The sequence below is a fragment of the Pristiophorus japonicus genome, chromosome 8 (assembly GCF_044704955.1).
Source record: "Pristiophorus japonicus isolate sPriJap1 chromosome 8, sPriJap1.hap1, whole genome shotgun sequence".
Taxonomy (NCBI): domain Eukaryota; kingdom Metazoa; phylum Chordata; class Chondrichthyes; family Pristiophoridae; genus Pristiophorus; species Pristiophorus japonicus.
In genome coordinates, this window is record NC_091984.1 from 86,506,540 (window position 1) to 86,533,357 (window position 26,818).

The window sequence follows — 26,818 nt, forward strand, 5'->3', positions numbered from 1 at the left end:
GCATTTGGGGAGGTAACCCAGACAGAGCGGTAATTTTATCGCCTTGATAAAGTTTGCGCCCTCTGCCCAGAAATTTGTCAGAACCGGGCGATGAGTTGACAGAGGCGTGAAATCAGCCGTTGCATACCAGAATTAGGTGGGGCAATAATGAAGTTTGGTCGGTAAATTTAGTGGACCCATTGTGCTGTGCCGAACTCCGATTCAGATTCCGGGAACAGCCGAGTCTTAAAGGTGCGGCAAGGTAGGTTAGCGCATGAGCAGCTCCAGCTCCACAATGTCTTCAGAGCGCCAAAATGGAGGAGGAAGGAGGCTATGTCCAGGGAGTCAATGGAGATGTACCGCGAGCTAATGGGTGCATTTGTGAGGATCCCGCCGAGCGTGGATGCACTTGCTTTGTGTGTGGTGGAGGCTGCCTCAATGTTTACATTTGCATCTCAGCAGCCCATCAACGTTTACATTTGCGTCTCAGCAGCCCATCAAGCCCATCCTTGGTAGATTCCAATGCATGATGGGGCCAGAAGTAACCATGTGGTCCCAGATACGATGGTGCCGAGACCACGCTACACCTGCATTCTGCCATGTCGTCAATGCGTGGTAGCATCAATGCTCTGTGTGCTCTGATGCAAAGTCAAATTGATGCCACGCAAGCACTGACTGCTGCCATAGTTTCTGGGTCCCCATCAGTCCAACCGGGAGGTAACTGTCCCGGAGTAGGCCAACAATCTGCACTCCAACAGATTGCTGCGGATGCTGAGACTGTGTCCCGGAGGAGTGGCAGCCAATCGGACGAGATGGAACCTGATGTCCTCTCTCAGGAGCACATCATTCCGAATCCCACCATTGCCATTCTGCCTTTGCACTTTCTGCAGTCTATGCCCCAGCCATCCAAGACTGGTGCCGCCCATTCTCAGGTGGTGCTGTCAGCAACCGAGCTTTCCAGGCCCCAGAACCGGTCCAGGTTGTCGTGCTAGGCCATCTGTCCTGTCTCCCTCAGACACACAGTAGCCCTCAAGCGGCCTTGCTGCAGGCACTGAGGACCCATTGAGAAGGAGCAGGTGAGGGAGCGGGGAGCGGTGGTGGGGGGGCGGGGGGGTGTTGGTGGTAAGGCATAGGGGTGGGAAATGTCAGCGGAAGACGCACTGAATAAATGTGTCCCCATGGGACCTATATATGTTGGGAAGTTTCACCATCTGTTCTGTTTTTTGAAGTTGTTTTATTGGAGGTGTGGGGCTTTTGGAGTTGTTTGCCAAATAAAATGTCATTTGAACCGTATCCTTCAGCGTCTGATGTGTTACTGTTCAGTTGTGACGGAGATGTGGCATTATCTTGGCAAAATACGCGGTCATTATTAGCTGCATCCCTCAACTACCTCCATTTAAGTGAAACGCTCCCTTGTGAGCCACCAGTGAAGAGTCATGGCGCCGCCAACATTGGCAGGCTGCCTCCTTCGTGGTTGCTCCTCGTCCTCGTTGTGTTGCTGGAGATTCGGGGCGATGCCAGGCTCCTGTTCCTCTTCCTCCTCCTCCTCCTCCTCCTCTTCCTGAGGTAGGCCTGCGATGCCCACTGGCAAGACCTGGGCCCTCATGGTGGTCAAGTTGTGCAGCATGCAGCAGACCACAATGAATAGTGAGACCTGTTCAGGGGAGTATTGAAGGATGCCTCTGCAGTGATCCAAGAATCGCTACTTCAGCACCCCTAATGTCTGCTCTATGATGTTGCGGGTGGCAGCATGGCTCTCATTGTAGTGTTCCTCTGGATCTGTGGTGGGGTTGCGGGGTGTGGGGGGGGGGGTCATTAACCAAGTCGCCAGGCCGTATTCCTTGTCCCCGAACAGCCAGCCTCGCCTTGCTGTGGTGGCTGAAACAGTCGAGGAACAGTGCTCTCCCGCAGGGTAAAGGCATCATGTGCACTTCCAGGATAATGAGCATTCAGTGCAAGGATGCGCTGCGTGTGGTCGCACACCAGTTGCACATTTAGGGAGTGGTATCCCTTTCTGTTTCTGAAGATCATTGCATTCTGGAATAGTGCTCGCAAGGTCACATGCGTGTAGTTAATTGCTTCTTGAACCCTCGGGAAGCCCGTTATCCTGGCAAACCCACATGCACGCTCATCCTGTTTCTCCCTGCTCATCGGGAAGGTAATGAAGTCCATTCTGCGTGTGTAGAGTGCCTGTGTGACATCGCGGATGGAGCGATGTGCTGCGAATTGTGAGATGCTGCATATGTCCCCTGGTGCAGCTTGGAAGGAGTCGGAGACATAGAAAGTGAGTGCCACCATCCCCTTCACTGCGACGGACAGCACAGTCCTGGTGCCAATGTGAGGCTGCAGGTCTTCCTGCAGGAGATGGCATATCTCAGAATGACCTCCTTTCGGAAGCGCATCATTCTGACACATGGCTTCTCAGAGAGGTGCAGGTATGAACCTTGCCACCGATAAAGCCATGGGGGAGTAAGGCCTCCTGCTCCGACATCTAGGAGCTCTCCTTCTTCGGCCGGCAACATGCCGAATGGCCCTTCTCTGTTGCCGATACCTTGCTAGAGCTTGTAGAATGCGATGCTGGCGAACAAGTAATGCCCTCATTAAAGTTTCACAAAGAAGTTTCTCTCAAGCTGAACTGGTATGTCTGTCTGCCACTGCAAACTTGGAGGCTCACCACCATGCTGTGTGTAAACATTGCACTGAATGTGACCTCCGAGGGAAGCGCTTCCTCATACCTATAAGTAGCCACCAGTTAACAACTTTGCAAGCCTGCACCGAATGTTTTTCCAGATGTTCTTGGCGGCCGCTAAATGAGGGACGCAAGCATGGGCATTGCACCAGGAATATGCCATGTTCGGAATGATCGTCAGCAGCCAGGCGCTACTGGTCTGCACCCCGGGTGAGCCTCTAATGAATTTTCAGTCGGGGGGCAAAACGCTGTGCTCCCGGTTGGTAACCTCTTACGCTCCCATTACTGCCCCCTCTGGTCGCTAACTGAGCCGTTAGGCGACTGAAAATCCAGCCCCTGGAGTACTGCATACAATTTTGGTCTCCTTACCTAAGGAAAGATGTACTTGCCTTAGAGGGGGTGCAACAAAGGTTCACTAGATTGATTCCTGGCATGAGGGGCGTGTCCTATGAGGAGAGTTTGAGTAGAATGGATCTATATTCTCTGGAGTTTAGAAGAATGAGACTTGATCTCATTGAAACATATAAAATTTGTAGAGGGCTTGACAGGGTAGATGCTGAGGTTCTTTCCCCTGGCTGGAGAGTCTAGAACTAGGGGTCATAGTTTCAGGATAAGGGGTTGACCATTTAGGACTGAGATGAGGCAACATTTCTTCACTCAAAGTGTTGTGAATCTTTGGAATTCTCTACCCCAGAGGGCTGTGAATTCTCAGTCATTGAGAATATTCAAGACTGAGGGTGATAAATTTTGGGGAATAAAAGAATGTGGGGATAGGGCAGGAAAGTGGAGTCGATGTAAAAGTTCATCCATGATCTTATTGAATGGCAGATCAGGTTCAAGGGGACGTATGGACTACTCCTGACCCTATTTCATATGTTCTTGTGTCTCATGACAAATCTGACAGTTTCTTTCAGCAAACTGCTGCCATGGAAGCTCAGATGACTGCCACCTTGGCTCTGGGGACCATTGTTGAAAGGGGCTTCCAGAGCATCATGTCACTCCAGCACTCTTTTCTCCAGCAGAGCACTAGGTGTGTTGCAGTGTCACCCCAGGACAGTGACCTTGGCTCTATTGAAACAAACTTGCTGTCATCTCTCATGATGCTTGCTCACCCGCCAGTGCCCTTTCTGGTGACCTTCAGCTAGCCAGTCCAGACTGCAACAGGCCAGGCCGAGATGGTGCAGTCTGCAGTGATCCTCTAGGCCCAGAGCTGCTCAATGCCATCCTCCAAGGCCATCTGGAGTGTCCTCAATGGAGGCTCAACAGCCTTCCACCTCCCAAGATGTAGCCATTGGGGAAATAGCTCATAGAAACACTATGATAAGGAAAGGAACATGCAAGACAGGCACTAAGAGAATGCACAAGGGTGAATAGTTAGATTTTTTCTAAAAATGATGACTCATTTATTTGATTAAATTTGCTTTTGTATCTAGATTTGGTTTTGATATTTATCTTTGTAGTGAAGTGAGGGCAAGACCAATAAGTGTGGAGTGAAATAAGGCAACCTGATGATGGCTTTAAGGATTGTGGGACTGTAGGGCAATGGAAGGTCTGACATAAACCAGCTCACCGAGGAGTGTTTCAGCTCTGAGAACTCCAGTAGATTGGGGCACTCTTGGTTGTTGCCTCTCCTCCTGCTATTTCTCCTCTTCCTCCTCCTCCTCGTCCTGTTCCTTCTCCTCAAATTGTTGATGTGCAGGTGGTGGTAAGAGCTGGCCCTCATGATGGCAAAGCTGTGGAGCATGCAGCATACCACCACAAATCTGGATACCCGTTCAGGGGTGTACTGTAATGCTCCTTCAGAATGGTCCAGGCAGCGGAAACATAGCTTTCAGCATGTTGATTATTTACTTGATGATGTTCTTGTGGCAGCATGTATCTCATTGTAGACCCGATTTGAAGCATCTGCTCAGGTTCCTAACTGAAGTCATATGCCCTGCAAGAATAATGAGGGTGTTGGGAGGAAAGTTCAGCATGTTCATGGCAGGAGGAGAATCCAGCCACGAGTATCGGTTTCAAGCACTCCCAAGTCAACTACGTTATGATTAGATTTAGAATAAAGCTTCCTTTACTCTGTCTCAAAAATGTGCCTCAGCCCCAACCTCAAAGGAGCACACAACCATACCACTGAATTGAATTCATCCCATCAGTCTAACCTAAATATTTCTAAGCTGTGGCCCCCAAGTCCTGGTAATTCAGGCCTTGGAACCCAGGCAGCTCAGTTCTTTTAATGTCTATAGGCCCAAGTTTGGTCAAACCTAAGTTCTGCCCATTTACCATCGAAAGGACCGCTAAGGTCCTGACGGTACTTTGCGTGGAAGTTTGGTGGAAAAATGGAAAAAAAACACCCGGCGGAAAAAATGGGCGTTACAGGCCGATTCTGGGTGGCAGCGGGTGGTAGGTCAGATTCTGGGTGGCAAATGTGATCCTCGGCAAGTAACACTGAGGCTAGAGTCGGGACCAGGGAGGGTGGAATGGAAAAAAAATATCTTCAACAAATTAAAAACAAACCATTACAAATCCTTCAGAGGACCCTATCAAACAAAATCGCTGCAAAAGAAATAAAGCAAACCATTTCACTAATCTTTTCTTGCAGGTCTTCATACCTACCATTCAGGTAAGATCTGTTTCCACACGGCGGTCTTTTCTGCTGCTGGAGCGGAGGACCACCTCAACCAATTTTGGGAGGGAGCGGGCGGGAGGACTTTTGTCGGCGTTGCACACCGATGCACGCCAGCATATGCTCTCCAGCAGTCTTCTCTCCCCACCGGCGTGAGGGCCTCACCAAACTTGCTCGGAGGGGGGAGCGCCGAAAAACAGGGTTCACCAAATTCGGGCCCTGTGGTTTGTCCTGTTTGTCCTGTTTGAATGTTGTGGGTCTGGAAGTTGCAAAAAGGCTGCTTTCAGGACACAAAGAAGACAAAAGCTGTGACTTCCTGGGTTTAACCCATTGCACCATCCATTGTCCATTTATTTTATCTTGAAGTTGATATCAGGCTTGCAGGAAATATTTTGGAAATGGTATAGCCATCTCACGGACTGTCTCAATGGACTTTTTTCTTGTTTAACCTGTTGCTCTTCCTTGTCCCTCAGATGGTCAGTAATTTTTATTTTTAAATCTCTTCTATTTATATTCCCCCTCCCCACTTATTCTCATTGTTCATGTAGTATTCCATTATTCTTTAGGAAATTAAAAATATTTAAATTCTATTTAAATGTCTTTCTTTCTGAACTATCCTTTTAAATTTGGTTTGTTGTTTTCTCCATTTTCTCTGCCATGCTTTATTCCCAGTATTATTAAAATCTGCTTTATAATTTTCATCTTTTTCTTACCCTATGGTACAAAGCAACCTATTCAAGAGAGGAGAGGCAAATTTCAGATAGAATATGCTTGGGCCATGGCTGTACTTACCTGAGTATTTCCAAATGGCCAATGTTTAACATTTGGCTGTTATAATTAAAGCACTCTTGTACTAATATCATGATCCATGTTCTAAATAAATATTTCTCTACTACCCTCCAGGTCCACTTTTGAAAGTGGCAGTTTCTCCCGATCAAGTCGCACCTTTTCCGATTCATTGGAAGACATTGCAGACTCTGGTGTTCAACATTCCACAAGTCTAAATTGTAAGATTTATCACCTTATATCATAACTGAATACTCTGTACAGTGTTATAGGCATAATGGGCCCAAGTTTCTGCCCTCTGTAAAAACGGCGCACCTTGACTTTCTGGAATAAAAAAAGCGGCGAAAACTTACCTTGTGATTCTGCGAGCTCCTCAGGATGTCTTCGTGCTCGGCGTGGCGCAGCACAAGGGGTTGGGGGCGGAGCCAGTTCCCGGCGCTGAAAACAGGGCCGGGACCTCTGCACATCTGCGATAGAGTGTGCCCGCATGTGCAGTAGCTCGTCGCCCCCGAGGCTGCGTGGGAGGGGCCCGAAGCACGCCGGCCCAAGCCCTGGCCGAATGGGCTCCCCGGGCGAAGATTGGGACTCGGGCTCCCCACCACCCTTCCTCCCTCCCGTTCAGCTGCCCCCCCCTCCCGTTCAGCCTCCCCCTCCCCCCTTTCTTTCCCCCCCCCCCCCCTCTCCCGCCACCCCCCCCTCCCCGAAGGCGGTGGGGCCCATCTGCCCGGCATCTCGCCAGGGGCGGGCCCCGCCCGAAGTGTCGGCGGCAGCCTGGCTTCATCGGCGCCGGCGGCAGGGCACATTCAGTCCCCCCACTCCTCTCCCCCCTCCTCCCTCCCTCCCTCCTCTACCCCCTCCTCTACCCCCTCCTCTCCCTGCAGTTGTACAGGGCCTTGGTGAGGCCCCACCTGGAATATTGTGTTCAGTTTTGGTCTCCTAATCTGAGGAAAGACGTTCTTGCTATTGAGGGAGTGCAGCGAAGGTTCATCAGACTGATTCCCGGGATGGCAGGACTGACATATGAGGAGAGACTAGATCAACTGGGCTTTTATACACTGGAGTTTAGAAGGATGAGAGGGGATCTCATAGAAACATATAAGATTCTGACTGGACTGGACAGATTAGATGCGAGAAGAATGTTTCCAATGTTGGGGACGTCCAGAAACAGGGGACACTGTCTTAGGATAAGGGGCAGGCTGTTTAGGACTGAGATGAGGAGAAACTTCTTCACTCAGAGAGTTGTTAACCTGTGGAATTCCCTGCTGCAGAGAGTTGTTGATGCCAGTTCATTGGATATATTCAAGAGGGAGTTAGATATGGCACTTGCGGCTAAAGGGATCAAGGGGTATGGAGAGAAAGCAGGAAAGGGATACTGAAGGAATGATCAATCAGCCATGATCTTATTGAATGGTGGTGCAGGCTCGAAGGGCCGGATGGCCTCCTCCTGCACCTATTTTCTATGTTTTCCCCCCTCCTCTTCCCCCCCTCCTCCTCTCTCCCCTCTCCCCTCTCCTCCTCCCCCCTCCTCCTCTCCCCCTCCTCCCCTCCCCCCTCCTCCTCTCCCCTCCCCCCTCCTCCTCTCCCCTCCCCCCTCCTCCTCTCCCCTCCCCCCTTCCCTCCCCTCCCCCCCTCTTCTCCTCCTCTCCCACCCTCCTTCCCCCCTCCTCCTCTCCCCCTCCCCCCTCCTCCTCCTCCTCTTCCCCCTCCCCTCACTCCTCTCCCTCTCCCCCCCCACTCTGCCCCCCTCCTCTCCCGCCTCCTCTTCCCCTCCTCCCCTCACTCTCCCCCTCCTCTCCCCCCCCCACTCTGCCCCCCTCCTCTCCCCCAAACTCTGCCCCCCTCCTCTCCCCCCTCCTCTTCCCCTTCCTCTCCCTCCCTCCTGCTCTTCCTCTCCCCGCTCTCCCCCCTCCAAGTCACATCAGATATTGAATGTAGGTCAAACCTTCCCCACACAAAGAGAAAATAAAGCTTTAGGGCTGACAATTCTATTACATTTTTGCAATTTAATTATACTCTTTCACTTGATGGATTGAAGCTTGGATAACTTTACTATCCCTTGCTTTTTCCTGGAGATTCAGCACTGAATCTCAGTTCATCAATATTTCACAACTGGTTACACTGAATGTAGACCCAGATGCACACATAGTGGCAAGTATACAAATTAATACAAGTGCAGGGGAATTGGGCCACATGTGGCAATGCCCATGGGCTATATTATGTATACTACTGCCATACATACTACCCTACGTTCATATTGTTATATACTGCTCTTTAATGTACATGAGCCCTTTTGCAATGGCATTGCACATTTTATGATAGTTTTATTAACTGTAGCTATGCTCCAGCAGTTTATTACTCATGTGGGCAATGTTGCCTCTATTTTTTGGGGGGAGTTCGACTCCTTTAACAGTCTGCATGGCCTATTTAAATTTCTGCGCATGCACGGTTTCTCCCATTTCTAAAGCCTGCAAGTGGCCTGCATGGGGCCGCGCAGATTAAATTGGAAGCAGATTAACTTTGCCTAGTAATGAGCTCCCTCAAAAATTTCAATATTGGTACTGGAAGGGTATTCAAGAGAACTCTTTAACAGTTTAATTTTTATTAATTGTTTTTTAATATGTCTCTGCAAAAGGAGGAGGAGGAGGAGGAGGAGGGGGGGAGGAAGAAGAAGGGGTGGGGAGAGGGAGGGAGGGGTGGGGAGAGGGAGGGAAGAGAGAAGGAGGGAAGGGAGGGGGAGAGGAGAGGGAGGGAGGGAGGAAGAGAGAGGGAAGGGGAGAGGAGAGGGAGGCGGCTGAATGGGTTCGGCCGACGTGAAGAAGCCGGGCCCAAGACTTCGGGAGGGGCCGGCCCACGCAAGATGCCGGGCGGGCAGGCCTCGCCGAAGGAAGAGGGAGCGGACCGGAGTTGAAGGTAGGTGGCCGGGGAAAGCCAGAGCTGGGGGGCAGCGGAGCGGGAGCTGGGGGTGGGGGGGGGGTCGGAGCGGGAGCTGGGGGGAGGGTCGGAGCGGGAGCTGGGGGGGGCAGAGGGGTGGGAGAGGGCAGCGGAGCGGGAGCTGGGGAGGGGGGGTAGTGGGAGTTGGGAGGGGGGGAGCGGGCAGCGGAGTGGGAGCTGGGGGGGAGCGCGGGGTGGGGAGTTGAGAGAGCCAGCTGAACAGGGGAGGAAGCTGAAGCCAGAACAGGAGCTGGACGAGGGATGTGCAGCCTGATCTTCGCCGCCGCAGTGAGCCCATTCGGCCAGGGCTAGGGGCGGTGTGCTTCGGGCCCCCCCCACACAGTTTCGGGCGCCTGTAGCTACTTGCACATGTCTAGAAATCTACCCATCTCCCTCTTAAATATAATCAGTGACTTGGCCTGCACAGCCTTCTGCCTCACAAAAGACATCGAGGGGTATGGGGGAAAAGCGGGAATATGGGGCTCAATTTTCCCCAGTATTTGCACCGTTTTTTTTTGGCGTAGGCTGCTTTTTCTGGCCTAACTGAAAAATCCCCAGTTTCCCCAATCAATTTGCACCAGCGTAACTCATTTAGTTACGGTGTTTTTAGGGGGCGTTACCAGACACCTACGTCAATTCTGGCCATTTAGGCAACTTTGGACAGCTGATAGTTACTCCATTTCTACTTAGGCCAGTGTATGTGGCCTCTCGAGAAAACCCTTGCGGAGAGTTAGAAAATTGGCGCAGGTAAGTACATCGGAGGCCATTCGGCCTGGGCTAGAGGTGGGAAGCGGAGCGGACCTGGACCGGCACTCACTCGGGGACCGGAGAGGTTTGGCGGGGGAGGGAGGGAGGGAGCAATTTGACCGGCAGGCATGCACTCGGGGGCCACAGACTGTGAAGGCACTGCACTGAGGACCAGAGAGGCTCGGTGGGGGAGGAAGGGAGGGAGCAAACTGACCAGCGGGCACGCACTCGTTTGGCCACAGACTGAGAAGGCACTGCACTGTGGACCGGAAAGGCTTGGCGGGGGGTGGGGGCCTGCAGGTGGTGGCGAGGGGGGTGGGGGGTGCTGGCAGGGAGGGAGGGAGCAAACTGACTGGCAGCACGCACTCGGGGGCCACAGACCGGGAAGGCACTGCACTGGGGACCGGAGAGGCTCGGCAGGGGAGGGAGAGAGGGAAGAACCAAACTGACTGGCAGACATAGGGGGCACAGACCGGACCAGGAAGGTACTCACCACAGCAGAAAGGAAGGCACCTCATTCGGGGACCGGAGGGGGTCGCAGACAGCTGATCTGAATGCTTGATGCCCAGGGAGGGGGAGGAGGGAGGGAGAAAGAGGTCACAAGACTCAAAGGGGGTGGGGGGGAGGGAGAGAGAGGAAAGGACAAAAGATCTTTGGGTGTGTTCCATCCATACAGACCTTGGGGAGAGAGAGAGAGAACTGCGAATCTGTGCTGCCTGCTTTCCTACCGTTTTGAGCTTCTTTGAAAGTTTAACTTTAAATATGGGGGCAATACTGACAATGCCATACCTTGTGCAAGCGTTCTGCATCATTGTGCTACGTAGGCGACAATTGATTCGAACTCATCACATCAGGAACATCAGAGCCCCATAGGGTGCTGGGCAGGAGGCCTTACCCACCTCGGGAATATTGAGACTGGCGTTTGTACCTGCACCTGAGTGATGCAGACGGTATCAGAAGGCTGCATTTCTGCAGAGAAGTTGTCTGTTAGATCTGTGAGTTGCTGAGACCAGACCTGCAGCCGAGAAGCGTCAGGTGGACTGCTTTGTCAGTTGAAGTGAAGGTTACAGCTGCACTTTCATTCCAAGCCTCCGGATCGTTTCAAGCTACAACTGGAGATGTGTGCGCCTTCTCTCAACATGCAATACATGTTTCTATTCGCCAGGTCACGGATGCACTACCTCTGACATTCCCTCCCTCATGGCCACTGCCATGCTTTGCACTACCTCTGATACTCCCTTGCCGGGCTTTGCACTACCTCTGACACTCCCTCCCTCATGGCCATTGACATGGTTTGCACTACCTCTGACATTCCCTCCCTCATGGACACTATTCCCTCACTGATGGTCCCGGCGAGTGTTGTTACTTCTCCTGACAGTCCTGCTACCTCATCACTCACCCCACTGATGGCGTCCAGGAGTGATCGGGTAAGGTCAATGCTCTCCGCATTCAATTACATAATCTGAACCACGTCTGTTACATCCTACATCTCAGGAGAGCGTGGTCAAGTTCTCCTTCCCCTCACCCTGGGTCTGCCTCGCTGTATCCCACTGGAACCCGCAGCCTGGGACGATGGGGCCCTGGGTGTGCCTCGCTGCATCCCACTGGAGCCCGCAGCCTGGCACGATGGGGCCCTGGGTGTGACTTGCTGTACCCCAACAATGGAACCCATAGCCTAGAATGATGGGGCATTGGGTGTGACTTGCTGCACCCCACCACTGGGACCCGCAACCTCGGAAGGTGGGAAACCATGGAATGTCCCACCAGCATTCAAACCACTAGTCACGGAAGGGGCTGTGAGCGGCACCTCCTCAAGAGTCAGTACAACAGTGTGGCCTTCATCCATCTCCATCCCCTTCCCCTCCCCCTCACCCCAATGTTGGTCTGGAGGGTTGGATTGGAAGATATTCTCCTCTTCAGGCTCGTCCACGTCTGAATCTTCTTCTGCATCTTCAGGATTGGCCTCAGGTTCTGCAAAATATAACAGAACAGTCAAATGGTTAACAGCAGAGGAGGGGGCAGGATGGGTGGCATGAGTAGGCTCACACATAGCAGGCCAGGCAGCTGGTTGATTTGAAGGGCCACGATAAATTTTCAGGACTTACCCTCACCCTCGAGTGTGGGCCCAGCTTGTGCAGTACTGATTGTTTTTCTCCAGGCAGGACCCATCAAAGCAGCGACTCTCCCTTCCAAGGATGTCAGTGGGTGCAGATTTGGTAGGTCTCCTCCTGTTCGAGTTCTTTCCCTTTTGTTGTGGGCCAATTTCCTCTGCAAAGATGAAAATGCAATTTTTTTTTAGAGGGTGTCTTTCTTTTTTTTTGTATTCGTAGCCAATCTTTCCAATTCTTTGTCAAATCACAAACGCCAGAGGTCACCTTGCACACATCAAGGATCACTCTGCGCCAATGCTCTTAGCCAAAAGGCCGAGAGCCACTGCACCGTTCCTGGAAGTACTGCAATACCAGGTTCGTGCCATGGAGGTGGATGGGTTAGCAACCCCACACACCTCCGTGGAGGTGGATGGGTCAATCCACCCCACTCACCTCCTATTTCTGCTGGGTGGGACATATACAGCTGGTTACATTTACAATTACATTGAATAAATGAAAATATTACTTACACTAACTACTTGACCAAGGTCCTGCCATTTCTTTTTACACTGGCTTCCAGATCTCTTGGTGTTCACCACTGCGTAGTAATTTTCTACAACTTGGTTCCAGTATTTCTTCATTTCTTTAGGTGGTATTTTTATGTGACCTCTGCTGGTATCCAGCTCCTGCCATCTGTTCTCAATCACAGTAACTAGTGTCTCCACTTCTTCCACCAAGAAATTCTTTGTCCTCGGTCCGCGTTGCTGCATTGTTGTATTGCTGCAGCTGCTCTCAGTCACACACAGCACTTTTTCAAAAGCTCTCAGACACACAGCACTGCTTCTGCATGCAGCTGGAATTTTTCAAAACATAGCATTCCTTCAGGCACACACACACAAGTTGCTCTTTAAAAATGGCCGATTGCCAACTCAGAGCTCTACTGCGCATGCGTGGTCCATTTCAACGACATCAAGAACGTCAGTTTTTTCCCCCGCGCATGCGCAGAAGGCCCGACTCCTTTTTCCAGCGCAGACCGCAGGCTCCACTCCCCGAGGCGACTGGCCACGTTGCGCGGCTGCAAATTTCAGGCCAAACATCGGGGAAACTACAGAGATTTTTTTCTGGCACATTTATTTACCTAATTAAGCGGCGCAACTCTGGCAATATGCCAGAAAATGGGCTCGGGGAAAATTGAGCCCATGGTGTTGAGATAGAGGATCAACCATGATCATATTGAATGGTGGTGCAGACTCGAAAGTCCGAATGGCCTACTACTGCTCCTATTATCTATGTTTCTAAAAGATGGGTCTAGAGGAAGTGTAAATGGGAATAATAGAATAATTAGCAACCAATGCCTTTCGAAAAAATGGGGGCTGAGGTTATAATCTGAAATTGTTGAACTCAGTGTTGAGTCCGGAAGGCTGTAAAATGTCTAATTGATAGATGAGGTGCTGTTTCATGAGCTTATGTTAAGCTTCATTGGAACAGTGTAGGAGGCCGAGGGCAGAGAGATCAGAGTGGGAGTAGGGCAGAGAATTAAACTGACAGGCGACCAGAAGCTCGGGGTACCCTCCATTCCCCTTTCAGAATTCCAAAGGGACAGATGGCTCTGGAACACGCTGGTTCACTCCTCACAATCAACCCCAACAATCTCTCTGCTCCTCTCCACGACTCCTTCCCATGCAAGTGCAGGAGATGCAACACCTGCCCTTTTACCTCCTCCCTTTTCACCATCTCGAGTCCCAATATAGAGTGCGAGCAGCGGCAGTCCGGGGAGTGTTGAGCGGCCTATAAAGGCCCAGAGTTCGTTGGTGAGGTGGGAGTGCGAGCAGCGGGAGTACGGGGAGCGTCGAGCAGCCTATAAAGGCCCAGATTCATTGGTGAGGTGGGAGTGCGAGCAGCGGCAGTCCGGGGAGCGTCAAGCGGCCTATAAAGGCCCAGATTCATTGGTGAGGTGGGAGTGCGAGCAGCGGGAGTCCGGGGAGTGTCGAGCGGCCCATAAAGGCCAGCCGGTGCAGCTGCAGAGAGAAGGCAAAAAAGAAGTAGATAGAAATTGAAAGGTGACGTCACAGCTAAGGAGGTAAGTGATTGGCTGGTGATTGGTAAGCAGCTTTTCTTTTTTCTTTTCCTTATCAGTAAGTAATCTTTTAGCATTGTTGTTGCCAAATTAGGTTAATCTAAGGGGTATGTCACGGCATGACAGCTCGGACACGTGTTATGCTCCTCCTGTACTATGTGGGAAGTCAGGGACGTTTCCGGTGTCCCTGACGACTACGTGTGTGGGAAGTGCGTCCGCCTGCAGATCCTGACAGACCGCATTGCGGCACTGGAGCTGTGGGTGGATTCACTCTGGAGCATCCACGATGCTGAGAATGACATGACTAGCACGTTTAGCGAGTTGGTCACACCGCAGGTAAAGGGTACACAGCCAGATAGTAAATGGGTGACCAACAGGAAGAGTATTGCAAGAAAGGTAGAGCAGGGGTCCCCTGCGGTCATCCCCCTGCAAAACAGATACACCGCTTTGGGTACTGTTGAGGGGGATGACTCATCAGGGGAAGGCAGCAGCAACCAAATTCATGGCACCATGGGTGGCTCTGCTGCACAGGAGGGCAGGAAAAAGAGTGGGAGAGCGATAGTGATAGGGGATTCAATTGTAAGGGGAATAGATAGACATTTCTGTGGCCGCAGCCGAGACTCCAGGATGGTATGTTGCCTCCCTGGTGCAAGGGTCAAGGATGTCTCGGAGCGGGTGCAGGACATTCTGAAAAGGGAGGGTGAACAGCCAGTTGCCGTGGTGCATATAGATACCAACGATATAGGTCCTACAATACGAATTTAGGGCGCTAGGAGCTAAATTAAAAAGTAGGACCTCAAAAGTAGTAATCTCATGATTGCTACCAGTGCCACGTGCTAGTCAGAGTAGGAATCGCAGGATAGCTCAGATGAATACATGACTTGAGGAGTGGTGCAAAAGGGAGAGATTCAAATTCCTTGGGCATTGGAACCGGTTCTGGGGGAGGTGGGACCAATACAAACCGGACGGTCTGCACCTGGGCAGGACCGGAACCAATGTCCTAGGGGGAGTGTTTGCTAGTGCTGTTCGGGAGGAGTTGAACTAATATGGCAGGGGGATGGGAACCTATGCAGGGAGACAGAGGGAAATAAAAGGGAGACAGAGGCAAAAGATAGAAAGGAGAATAGTAAAAATGGAGGGCAGAGAAACCCAAGGCAAAAAACAAAAAGGACCACATTACAACAAAATTCTAAAGGGGCAAAGTGTGTCAAAAAGACAAGCCTGAAAGCTCTGTACCTCAATGCGAGGAGTAATCGAAATAAGGTGGACGAATTAACTGCAGTTAATGGATATGATGTAATTGGCATCACAGAGACATGGCTCCAGGTTGACCAAGGCTGGGAACTCAACATCCAGGGTATTCAACATTTAGGAAGGATAGACAGAAGGGAAAAGGAGGCGGGGTGGCGTTGTTGGTTAAAGAGGAAATTAATGCAATAGTAAGGAAAGACATTGGCTTGGATGATGTGGAATCGGTATGGGTGAAGCTACGGAATACCAAAGGGCAGAAAACGCTGGTGGGAGTTGTGTACAGACCACCAAACAGTACTAGTGAGGTTGGGGACAGCATCAAACAAGAAGTAAGGGATGTGTGCAATAAAGGTACGGCAGTAATCATGGGCGACTTTAATCTACATATTGATTTGGCTAACCAAACTGGTAGTAATGCGGTGGAGGAGGATTTCCTGGAGTGTATTAGGGATGGTTGGTCGAGAAACCAACTAGAGAGCTGGCCATCCTAGACTGGGTGATGTATAATGAGAAGGGACTAATTAGCAATCTTGTTGTGCGAGGCCCCTTGGGGAAGAGTGTCTATAATATGGTAGAATTCTTTATTAAGTGACACAGTTAATTCAGAAACTAGGGTCCTGAACTTAACGAAAGCTAACTTCGACGGCATGAGGAGTGAATTGGCTAGAATAGACTGGCAAATGATACTTAAAGGGTTGACGGTGGATAGGCAATGGCAAATATTTAAAGATCACATGGATGAACTTCAACAATTATACATCCCTGTCTGGAGTAAAAATAAAACAGGGAAGGTGGCTTAACCGTGGCTAACAAGGGAAATTAAGGATAGTGTTAGACCCAAGGAAGAGGCATATAAATTGGCCAGAAAAAGCAGCAAATCTGAGGACTGGGAGAAATTTAGAATTCAGCAGAGGAGGAAAAAGGTTTTAATTAGGAAGGGGAAAATAGAGTTCAAGAGGAAGCTTGCCGGGAACATAAAAACTGACTGCAAAAGCTTCGATAGATATGTGAAGAGAAAAAGATTAGTGAAGACAAACGTAGGTCCCTTGCAGTCGGACTCAGGTGAATTTATAATGAGCAACAAAGAAATGGCAGACCAATTGAACAAATACTTTGGTTCTGTCTTCACGAAGGAAGACACAAATAACCTTCCAGATGTACTAGGGGACCGAGGGTCTAATGAGAAGGAGGAACTGAAGGATATCCTTATTAGGCGGGAAATTGTGTTGGGAAAATTGATGGAATTGAAGGCTGATTAATCCCCGGGGCCTGATTGTCTGCATCCCAGAGTACTTAAGGAAGTGGCCCTAGAAATAGTGGATGCATTGGTGATAATTTTCCAACAGTCTATCGACTTTGGATCAGTTCCTATGGACTGGAGGGTAGCTAATGTAACACCACTTTTTAAAAAAAGAGGGAGAGAGAAAACGGGTAATCATAGACCGGTTAGCCTGACGTCGGTGGTGGGGAAAATGTTGGAATCAATTGTTAAGGATGAAATAGCAGCGCATTTGGAAGGCAGTGACGGGATCAGTCCAAGTCAGCATGGATTTATGAAAGAGAAATCATGCTTGACAAATCTTCTGGAATTTTTTGAGGATGTAACTAGTAGAGTGGACAATGGAGAACCAGTGGATGTGGTGTATTTGGACTTTCAAAAGGCCTTTGACAAGGTCCCACATAAGAGATTGGTGTGCAAAATCAATGCACATGGTATTTGGGGTAATGTACTGGCGTGGATAGAGAATTGGTTGGCAGACAGGAAGCAGAGAGTCAGGATAAACGGGTCCTTTTCGGAATGGGAGGCAGTGACTAGTGAAGTGCCGCAGGGCTCAGTGCTGGGACCCCAGCTCTTTACAATATACATTAATGATTTGGATGAAGGAATTGAGTGTAATATCTCCAAGTTTGCAGATGACACTAAACAGTGGCGGTGTGAGCTGTGAGGAGGATGCTAAGAGGCTGCAGGGTGATTTGGACAGGTTAGGTGAGTTAGGTGAGGTGAGGATGCAGTATAACGTGGATAAATGTGAGGTTATCCACTTCGGTGGCAAAAACACGAAGGCAGAATATTATCTGAATGGCAGCAGATTAGAAAAAGGGGAGGTGCAATGAGACCTGGGTCATGGTTCATCAGTCATTCAAAGTTGGCATGCAGGTACAGCAGGCGGTGAAGGCAGCAAATGGCATGTTGGCCTTCATAGCTTGGGGATTTGAGTATAGGAGCAGGGAGATCTTACTGCAATTGTACAGGGCCTTGGTGTGGCCTCACCTGGAATATTGTCTTCAGTTTTGGTCTCCTAATCTGAGGAAGGACGTTCTTGCTATTGAGGGAGTGCAGCGAAGGTTCACCAGACTGATTCCAGGGATGGCTGGAGTGATGTATGAGGAGAGACTGGAGCTCCTGGGCCTTTATACACTGGAGTTTAGAAGGACGAGAGGGAATCTCATAGAAACGTATAAGATACTGACGGGACTGGACAGGTTAGATGCGGGAAGAATGTTCCCAATGTTGGGGAAGTCCAGAACCAGGGGACACAGTCTTAGGATAAGGGGTAAGACATTTAGGACTGAGATGAGGAGAAACTTCTTCACTCAGAGAGTGGTTAACCTGTGGAATTCCCTGCCGCAGAGAGTTGTTGATGCCAGTTCATTGGATATATTCAAGAGGGAGTTATATATGGCCCTTATGGCTAAAGGGATCAAGGGGTATGGAGAGAAAGCAGGAAAGGGGTACTGAGGTGAATGATCAGCCATGATCTTATTGAATGGTGGTGCAGGCTCGAAGGGCCGAATGGCCTACTCTTGCACCTATTTTCTATGTTTCTATGTAAACACTCCTTCCAGGGGAAACAGCGATTTACTTGTACTTCTTGCAATTTAGTATACTGTATTCGCTGCTCATGATATGGTCTCCTCTACATTGTAGAGTCCAAATGCAGATTGTGGAATGCCTCCGTTCAGTCTGCAAGCATAACCCTGAGCTTCCGGTCGCCCGTCATTTTAATTCTCTGCTCCACTCCCACTCTGACCTCTCTGTCGTTGGCCTCCTACACTGTTCCAATGAAGCTCAAGGTAAGCAGCTCATCTTTTGATTAGGTACTTTACAGCCTTCTAGATTCAACATTGAGTTCAACAGTTTCAGACCATATTCTCTGCCCCTATTTTTTTGATCAGCAGCTGTTAGTAACAGCGAATGATTCTGCTATTCCCATTTACACCTCTAGATGCATCTTTTGTTTCTTTACTTGTCCCATTACCATCACATTTTGCCTCGCAATATCATCCTTTTTGTCATTTAATCTCTCCTGCCTTCCAGCCTATCACAAACCTTCACATCTGTACTTTTCCTCCCCACCCCTTTTCCCTGTCTCTATACTTGCTTAAAACATGTTGCATTTCTAACTTTTTCTAGTTCTGATGAAAGATCATCGACCTGAAACGTTAAATATGTTTCTCTCTCTACACTGCCTGGTCTGCTGAGTATTTTCTGATTTCAAAGATACCTCAGTTGGCCAGTGTTTTTGGTTTAGAGCAATGGTGGACAAAATATATCCCGTGGGCTGTATCCCGCCCACCAATTCATTCTATCCAGTCTGCTGGTCGGAACAGAAATAAACGTGAGCTGAAGCTGGAGCCGCACAATAGTCTGAGCCGAGCCATAGCTGTTCTTCTCAATGTCTCTTTTACCGAACAAAGAGACATTGCATCTTTCCTCTCCCAGTACCCAGAGTACGATGGCGTGAGGGTTCTCACCGCTGTCTTAGACACAGGAGTGGATCCCAGAGCATAAGGACTCCAGGTAATGGCACGCGATTGTAGATCGGGCCTTGTGAAGCCTCGGGCTCCCGTACTCAGCACACTAAAAAGAGAACACCTCTTGTGTTGGAGGCCCCACAGACTCGGGCCTCTCTGCCAAACAGCCACATAGACTTTCAGGACAACATATAATTGATCGGTCAATCATTTCATTCATTTAGCAACAGAAGATTTTTCTGTTTTACACTACATTTTGTATATTTAAGGTAATATCTGACTACTATCTGAATTTATGTTTATAAATTATTAGGAGGGTAGAAGTGGGAGTGATGATCAACACACTGAGGTGGCCTGTTTCACATTTACCAATTTAACACTTTGCTCGCACCAATGACTGTTAATGGGGTTATTAATTCTTTCACAATTATTCACTCATTTTAATATTATCCCACTTAATTAACATAGTGGAGGCATAACTAAATGGACCTGGGTATATTGGATATCGCATTCACTGTTTTTAATTCAAGCCCTTTTTCCCCATACCATGATCAATTTAAGTTTATTCTCATGACTGGAAGACAGTTGTAGAAATTGTCATTGCCCAGTCCCAGTAATAAATAGCACTCAGGGACGAAATGTGTATAGGTGTTATAATGGTGTATTACTTGTGCCGTTCTCAGGTGAAAGTCCGCAAAATTGATCGGCGTCTTGGCTTTTCTCAGGACGTTGGCAATGAACAAGCCGAATTTGATCGCTGAGCTGCAATTTGCAGTATAAATCATTTTATGAGTCACCTAATTATTTCTTAGCGAGGTTTCAAAGACATCAAAGTAACACTTTCATCTGCAATTTTTAAAAGTTGTATAACTGATCTTATCCCTCATTGTGCCTTATACTTTGTTTATAATTGCCAGTCGAAGCAGATTCGATCTCTCATTTTCCACTATAAGAATGAATTTAGACCATTTGGAATAAACAGACAGTACACTGTTCAATGTGACTCGTAAACTTGTATCATTTCGTTAGCTTGTTGATAAGTGTTTTTTTATTAAGTGTGGATACGACATGAAGGGTTCTTTATACAATAAATGCCACAATAAATTTTAATAGTAGCTGTTGTTGACACAATCCATTTTATGTATGCGGTTTTCAATAGCTCACCAAGATTTGTTAAGTGGCCCTTCAACTCAAATAATTACCCACCCCGGTCTAGAGAGTGGAAAAATCATAGAATCATAATATTTTGCAATGCAGAAAGAGGCCTTTTGACCTTTTTGCACCAATGCCAGTTCTCCAAAAGAGCAATGAATTTACTCCCATTGCCATTACGCTGCCCTTTCCCATGTATTTAAAAAAAAATGTTTTCCATTTCCCTTTTAAAAACTATTATGGTTTCCGCTTCCATCACTGTTTCTGGTAGGGCATTTCCTTTCCTAACAACTCTCTGCATAAGAAAATTTCTCCTAATTGCTCCCTAAATTCTTTTGTTGATGATCTTAAATTTATGCCCTTTAGTAACCAACCAGTGGAAACAGATTTTTCCTATTTGTTCATCAAAACCTGTCATAATTTTGAACATGTCTATCAGTGGCCCCTTATATCATACTTATGTTTCAGATGTTCAAATCCGAAGAGAGGATGTACGAGAGCAGCTGAATGAGGATGAGCTCAATAAGATTGTAGATGTGTACTTGACAGAGACTGAAACATTTACCTTTCTGGATTTTCCCGTTGAAATTATTTCAGTGGATTCAGTCGAAGCAGAAGCCATCAAGTAAGTCTTTTCTTTTACATATTTTATTATAATTATCCTACCAAGTGGCTTGATTAATATACCATTTATATAGCTGAACCATTTCCACTGGACACAGTTTCTCAAAGTAGTGTGGCTGCTGGTCTTGCAAATTTGCCTGTATATACTGCAGGGCAATTCCAGAGTTGAGCAATAATTGTATTTGCAATTTTATGATTTTGGCTGACCTTTCTTGTGTGGGTTTAGCCCGCCTTGGCTAGTACAAAATAGTAGCCATGTCATCCAGCACTGCTCGTGATAACCATTTGCATTTATGCCGGCAACATATTGCCTCTGCACCTCCAGAGACCATGGGGCCCGAACTTGGTCAAAGCTAAGGCCCGCCCAAGTGCCGCCCAAAGGACCGCTGAGATACCTGATGGTACTTTGGCAGGGAGATTCCTCAAAAAGACCTGCAAAGACCACCTGGCGGCAAAAAAACGACTTGCGCCCTGAATGTGGGCGGCAGCGATGCTCCCAATCTCGGCGGTAAATGCAATTCTCGCCAAAGTGCCGCCAAGGCTTCAGTCGGGCCCAGGGAGGGGGGGATCACATAAAAATAAAAATTTACACAAAACAAAACCCCACTGGAAAACCTTCAGGGGACCCCAACCACCTGAATCGCTGGAAAGAAAATAAATAAAAAGTTTACTAACTATTTTTTGCGGGTCTTCATTCTTACCGTTTAGGTTAGACCTGCCTTCACACAACAGCGGCCCTTCCCCCTGCTGCCGCCGACTCCCGCCTGGAGAAAACTGGCAGCTCGGTGGATGGACACTTAAGTGCCTTGCGCGCTAGCAGATGTCAGCGGGTGGTTCCCAGCGGTTCCCCCTCCCCCGAGCTGGTGGGAGACCTAGAGGAAACTGGTACCAAGGGGAGACCGCCCAGAAAACACTGCAGCAGTCAGCGACAGTGGGTGGTGAGTGCACCAAGTTCGGGGCCCATGAACTATATTTTAAACTAGGTGATAAAGACCTATGGAATGTTCAAACTGTCAGTGTTGGAGTTTGTCACTGCAGATAAAAAAAATTGTTAGCATGCTTTTTTAAAAGTATAATCTATTCATACTATTTTGCATGTTACTACAGGTCGAACCTCTCTGGTCCGGCACCCTCGGGACCTGACCGGTGCCGAAACAGAGAATTTTCCAAACCACGGGAGGTCAGTGCTGGTGATCACTGAGTGAGGGAGGAGAGGTGGGGAATGTTGGTGATTGGTCATTTCTCTGTCTGTCTTAGGTCTGACGCCCCTTCACTGCGCCGTCAAGTCCCACAATTCCACAATGAGGAAGAGTGAGATGCTGAGTGTCACGGGAGCGCGTAACAGTGAGCTCCAAGCCCAGGCCCAGGAAAGCGGCAATTCCGCAAACTAATGCCGAACCATGGATGTTTCTGGACCAGAGAGGTTCAACCTGTAGTAGAAAAGGAGTATTAAAAAGATATTGGAGCTGAATTCTGCAGCTGTTCTGACGTACGCCAGCTGTAAATTCAGTGACAGTCTGCTGAAATAGCCGCAAACTTGGCTTGGGTTTGAATATGTTGCGTCCCGGCCTTAAACTAGAGTTTCCATGATGGCCTTGTGGGGGCGGAGCTTCTATCCATCCCTTCTTAAGTCATTGACATGACAGGGAGTGGGGGAGGGGGATTGGGATGGATGTGTCGGGGGCATGGCTCGGGTCCAGGCTGGTACTGGCAGTGGGCGGGACGCATCACCACTTCTGGCCAATGACACAGGCGATTGGCCCATTCAAATTTGATTGATGAGCTTACAGCACTAAACGCGCTGCTTAAAGGTAGCTTGGCATTTGGCAGGGTGAAAAGTCTGGTGGGCTTGCCGCTTCTAAAAATGAGCCTGTTGCTCTTAAGTGGGAGGTGCAGTTTTCATTGCTGGTGTGTGGCGCAGCGGGCACAGTGTTGATGGCCAGAGTATTCCAATTTCCAGATACTACCATGGAGGTTACTATTCAACAAGTAGAGCTACGAAACAGGTACTCTTTCCTTCAGATGGCTGACAGGTGCAACACCAAATAAGTCCACAGGCATGGAGAATATATTGAGCAGTTCAATGCCAGCAGTATTGTTCCCAGGACTTGGCTCCAGCGCATGGGGAAGTTTAATGACCTTATGAGGCCAGTCAAAGTAAGACTCCTCTTACTTTGAATATGGCTCTGCAACACCACACTTCTTCCCCCAGCACTACCAATCATTCCCTCTCTGTTGAATAAGGCTCTCATCCAATCACAATGGGACACTTCACAACACATTCTTCTGCTTACATTCACCCTACTACTGTCCTCAAAACTAGCAGAAAACATTATTACTTTGTTTCATATTTTTGTTAACTGCTTTAATATTTCACACAGTATACATTCAATTTCTTCCAATGACTTCCACTCTTTAACATACTTGCTGCTTGCCCAGCTTAGGTCCCACTCTCTTCCCTTAGTCTTTACTTTTAACCTGCTCGGAAAAGTTCTTCTTTAAATATCCAGATCAGCTCAGATTACATCATGGAGCCTAGCTACTATTTTAACTAGAGGCCTGTATGGGGAAGCCGTTGTGGCTTTCTCGCTATGTCAACCTAATGGGAAGAGGGCCTGGAGCTAAAAGCGGCCTAAAGAGGTAATTTTTAATTTAATTTTCCTTGTGGGGCCAGGAGGAGCAGGTGCTTCTCCAGGCCCCACAAGGAATGTTTAGGCCTCCCAATGCCCCAGGATTTCCACTGTTCCCCCCCCAGGATCATAAGGTCCTCAAGAAACACCCTCTTCGTGACTTATCTGAGTGTTGCGGACCATTTCTTTGGTCCCAAGCGGCAGCCTCCTGCCGCCCGATAGTCCTCTCCTGCCGACGAGGTGCCATTTCCTAATGGTTTTGAGCAGCAATCTGACTGAGCTAAGCAGATAAGATCGGAAGTTAAAATCTCCCGGGCATAATGCTGCCGAGGTTGAGTTTGTTTGCTGTCAGCCTTGGCCCCTGCCTGCCCAACTCCAGCCCCCGAGTTAAAAGTGGCTACAGGCTGGTGGTGGTGCCCTCGCGCTTCTTCGCTATCCTCATTGTCATCTGTGTCACCTTTGTCATCTGCTTGATGAGCACTGTAGTGAACTTCTGGATATTTTTCAGTACAGTTTAGCCGTGAGCTCCTTAGAAGAGTTGTGAGCCAATTGTGCAGAGCATAGCCCGTAACTCCAAGCAGCCAGTCTCTTACTTGCTATGCAGGATAAAGGGGTGGCGGGGAGGCGGTGGGGAGGAGAGGAGAATATGAAAGTGTCACAGCAGCTATCAGGGGAGTGATGATGATGATGGACATAACTTGCCTAATGTGCTGCTGGTGATCACAGACCAGCTGCACATTAAGAGAATTGATGTCCCTTTGATTCATAAATACAGTGGGCTTGTTTGCAGGAGTCCGCATGGTGATGTCTGTGCAGACAATTTAACCCTGAACTTGGGAATACCTACAAAATGTACAAATCTCAGAGCACTATTGTCCTGTTGTTGGTTGTCCATGGCGAACGTGATGAACTCATTTGATTTAGAAAACATAGCATCAGTCACCTGCTTCATACAAGCATGATTTGTAGACTGACTGGTGTTGCTGATATCCCCTATTGCAGCCTGGAGGGAGCCAAAGGCAAAGAAGTTGAGGGTTGTAGTAACTTTGATTGCAGAAACAATGCATCACCAGCTGTGGCAGTGGGTTGCAAATTTGGTTACAAGAGGCAGCACAGGTCTGTGACAGCCTCTCTGGAGAAGTGCAGCCTCCAAATGCACTACTCCTTTGCAAACTGCAGATATGTCACTCTGGGCCTACATACCATATTAGGACAGTACAGATGTCTGAGAGTTCTCTTGCTTCTCTATCTCCCTGCAGCTGCAGCTCCATGTGGTCCTTTTAGCTGTTGCTGCTGCTCCTCTTCCTTTGGCCAAATGAGAAAGGATACCCATTTACAGACCTGTATCCCATTTGGGGAGGTCTAACAAGCCAAGGGAATACAGATTAAATGGTACGACACTGAAAAGTGTAGAGGAACAAAGGGACCTTGGAGTGCAGGTCCACAGATCCCTGAAGGTAGCAGGCCAGGTAGATAAGGTGGTTAAGAAGGCATATGAAATACTTGCCTTTATTAGTTGAGGCATGGAATACAAGAGCAAGGAGGTAATGCTTGAACTGTATAAAATACTGGTTAGGCTGCAGCTGGAGCACTGTTTGCAGTTAGTGTCTGCATCTCGAGGAATTTTAGCTCAGAGTTGTTGAACTGGAGTCCAAGGCACAGACATTGCGAGGCATCAGGGAGGTTGAGAGTTACCTGGACACTTTGATCCAGGAGGCCGTCACACCCCTTAAGTTAGGTAGTGGTACAGGTCTGGTTAGTGTGACTGTAACTCAGACAAGTAAAGGGACCCAAAATGCAGTCCTGGAGGAACCTCTGCCTTTGCACTTATCTACTTGATGTTCATGCTGCCTGTTTGAATGAGGGCAGAGTCTATCGGGTGGATGAGCAAACTAACCACAGTACCACGGTACAGGATCCATTCAAGTGGGGGGAGTGAAAAGGAATGTTGTGGTAGGGGACAGTATAATCGAGGGATAGATAATGTTCTCTGCAGCTGCCACCAGGAATTCCTAAGGCTCTACTTGGGAGCAAGCGCTCTACTCGGAACTCCTTCATGACAAATGAGCCAAAGGTACAAGGACACCTTCAAAGCCTTCCTGATAAAGTGCAACATCCCCACTGACACCTGGGAGTCCCTGGCCAAAGACCGCCCTAAGTGGAGGAAATGCATCCGGGAGGGCGCTGAGCTCCTCGAGTCTCGTCATCGAGAGCATGCAGAAATCAAGTGCAGGCTGCGGAAAGAACGTGCGGCAAACCAGTCCCACCCTCCCTCCATGTAAATTGCTGGAAGTTGCTGAGGTTAGACATGTTGAGCATGTAGTTCGTGACTTCGTATTCCCGTCGCCAGTTGTAATATATGTAGGCACCTTTAGTAATGACTCCACGAGGCAGGGTTTGATACTTAAACTGTGTAGACCTGTAGTCCTTTATTTGCAGCTCCTGAGTGCCGACAACAAGCTGTGAGTTTCCTTTTATACTGGGTTACCTGCCGTGTGCAGGCAACCCCTAGGTCTCCAGCAGCAGCACCCTCTGGTGTACCGGTAAGGTGTGTGCAGTATAAGGATACGTTCAATGTGGCATAACAGTGTTACAGACATCACACAGTAAACAGGCATGCATACACAACAGAGATGAAGAGAAAGACTGGGGCAGAGAGAGAGAGAGAGAAAGAGAGACTGGGGCAGAGAGAGAGAGCGAGAGAGAGATACTGGGGCAGAGAGAGATGGAGAGAGTGGGACAGAGAGATGGACAGAGACTGGGGCAGAAAGAGAGACTGTATGGAGAGAGAGCGAGAGGGGGACAGAGAGAGTGGGGCAGAGAGAGAGGGACTGGAGGAGAGGGGATGGGGGGGGAGGGAAGAGAGAGAGAGGGGACTCTGGGAGAGGTCAGGAACTCAGTGGGGCGGGGGGGGTGGGAGTTAAAGAGCACGGAGAGCACAGTAGGGATAGGGGAAGAACGTGATCCAATATAAGGGGGGGCATAGTTGAGAGCGAGAACGTGATCCAAACGGTAAGATGGATCACTTTCTTCCAAACCCCACCCCCTTTACACCCGCACCAGGTTCTCCCTCTCTTCCCCTTCGAGCTGGTGGATGTCTCGGAAAGCTCAGTGCGTATGTGGCAATGATTGGACTGGATGAAATCCGGAAGTCATGACACAGTTACTGTTTACTTCATACCCAATAAACATATTAACAATCCGTGACCCACACACAATGTCTCATTTATGGCGGATGTGGGAGCGGGCTAAGTGCAGGAATTTTTTTGGGGGGAGGGGAGAAGGTCATGAATCTGATGGGGGGGGGGGGATCGTTGGGGGAAGAGGGTCACGAACTCGGGCAGGGGGAGATGGACAGAAACTCTGATGGGGAGGGGGGGTGGGAGGAGGTCTGGAACTTGGGACCGGGCGGTGGAGGGGAAGGTCAGACACTTGGGTTGGGGGAGAATGTCAGAAAATTGGAGGGGGGAGTGGAAGGTCATGCAC

General features: G+C 49.0%; 1 protein-coding gene across 3 annotated transcripts in view; it reads left to right on the forward strand.

The window, feature by feature from the left end:
• dnai4 (dynein axonemal intermediate chain 4) overlaps positions 1–26,818 on the forward strand; it is a 172,634-nt gene that overhangs the window by 61,778 nt on the left and 84,038 nt on the right. For all 3 annotated transcript variants that reach the window (XM_070886135.1, XM_070886137.1, XM_070886136.1), the window contains exons 4-5: positions 6,192–6,295; positions 20,547–20,703. In XM_070886135.1, coding sequence (XP_070742236.1) covers positions 6,192–6,295; positions 20,547–20,703 — 261 coding nt within the window. The remainder of the gene's footprint in view (positions 1–6,191; positions 6,296–20,546; positions 20,704–26,818) is intronic.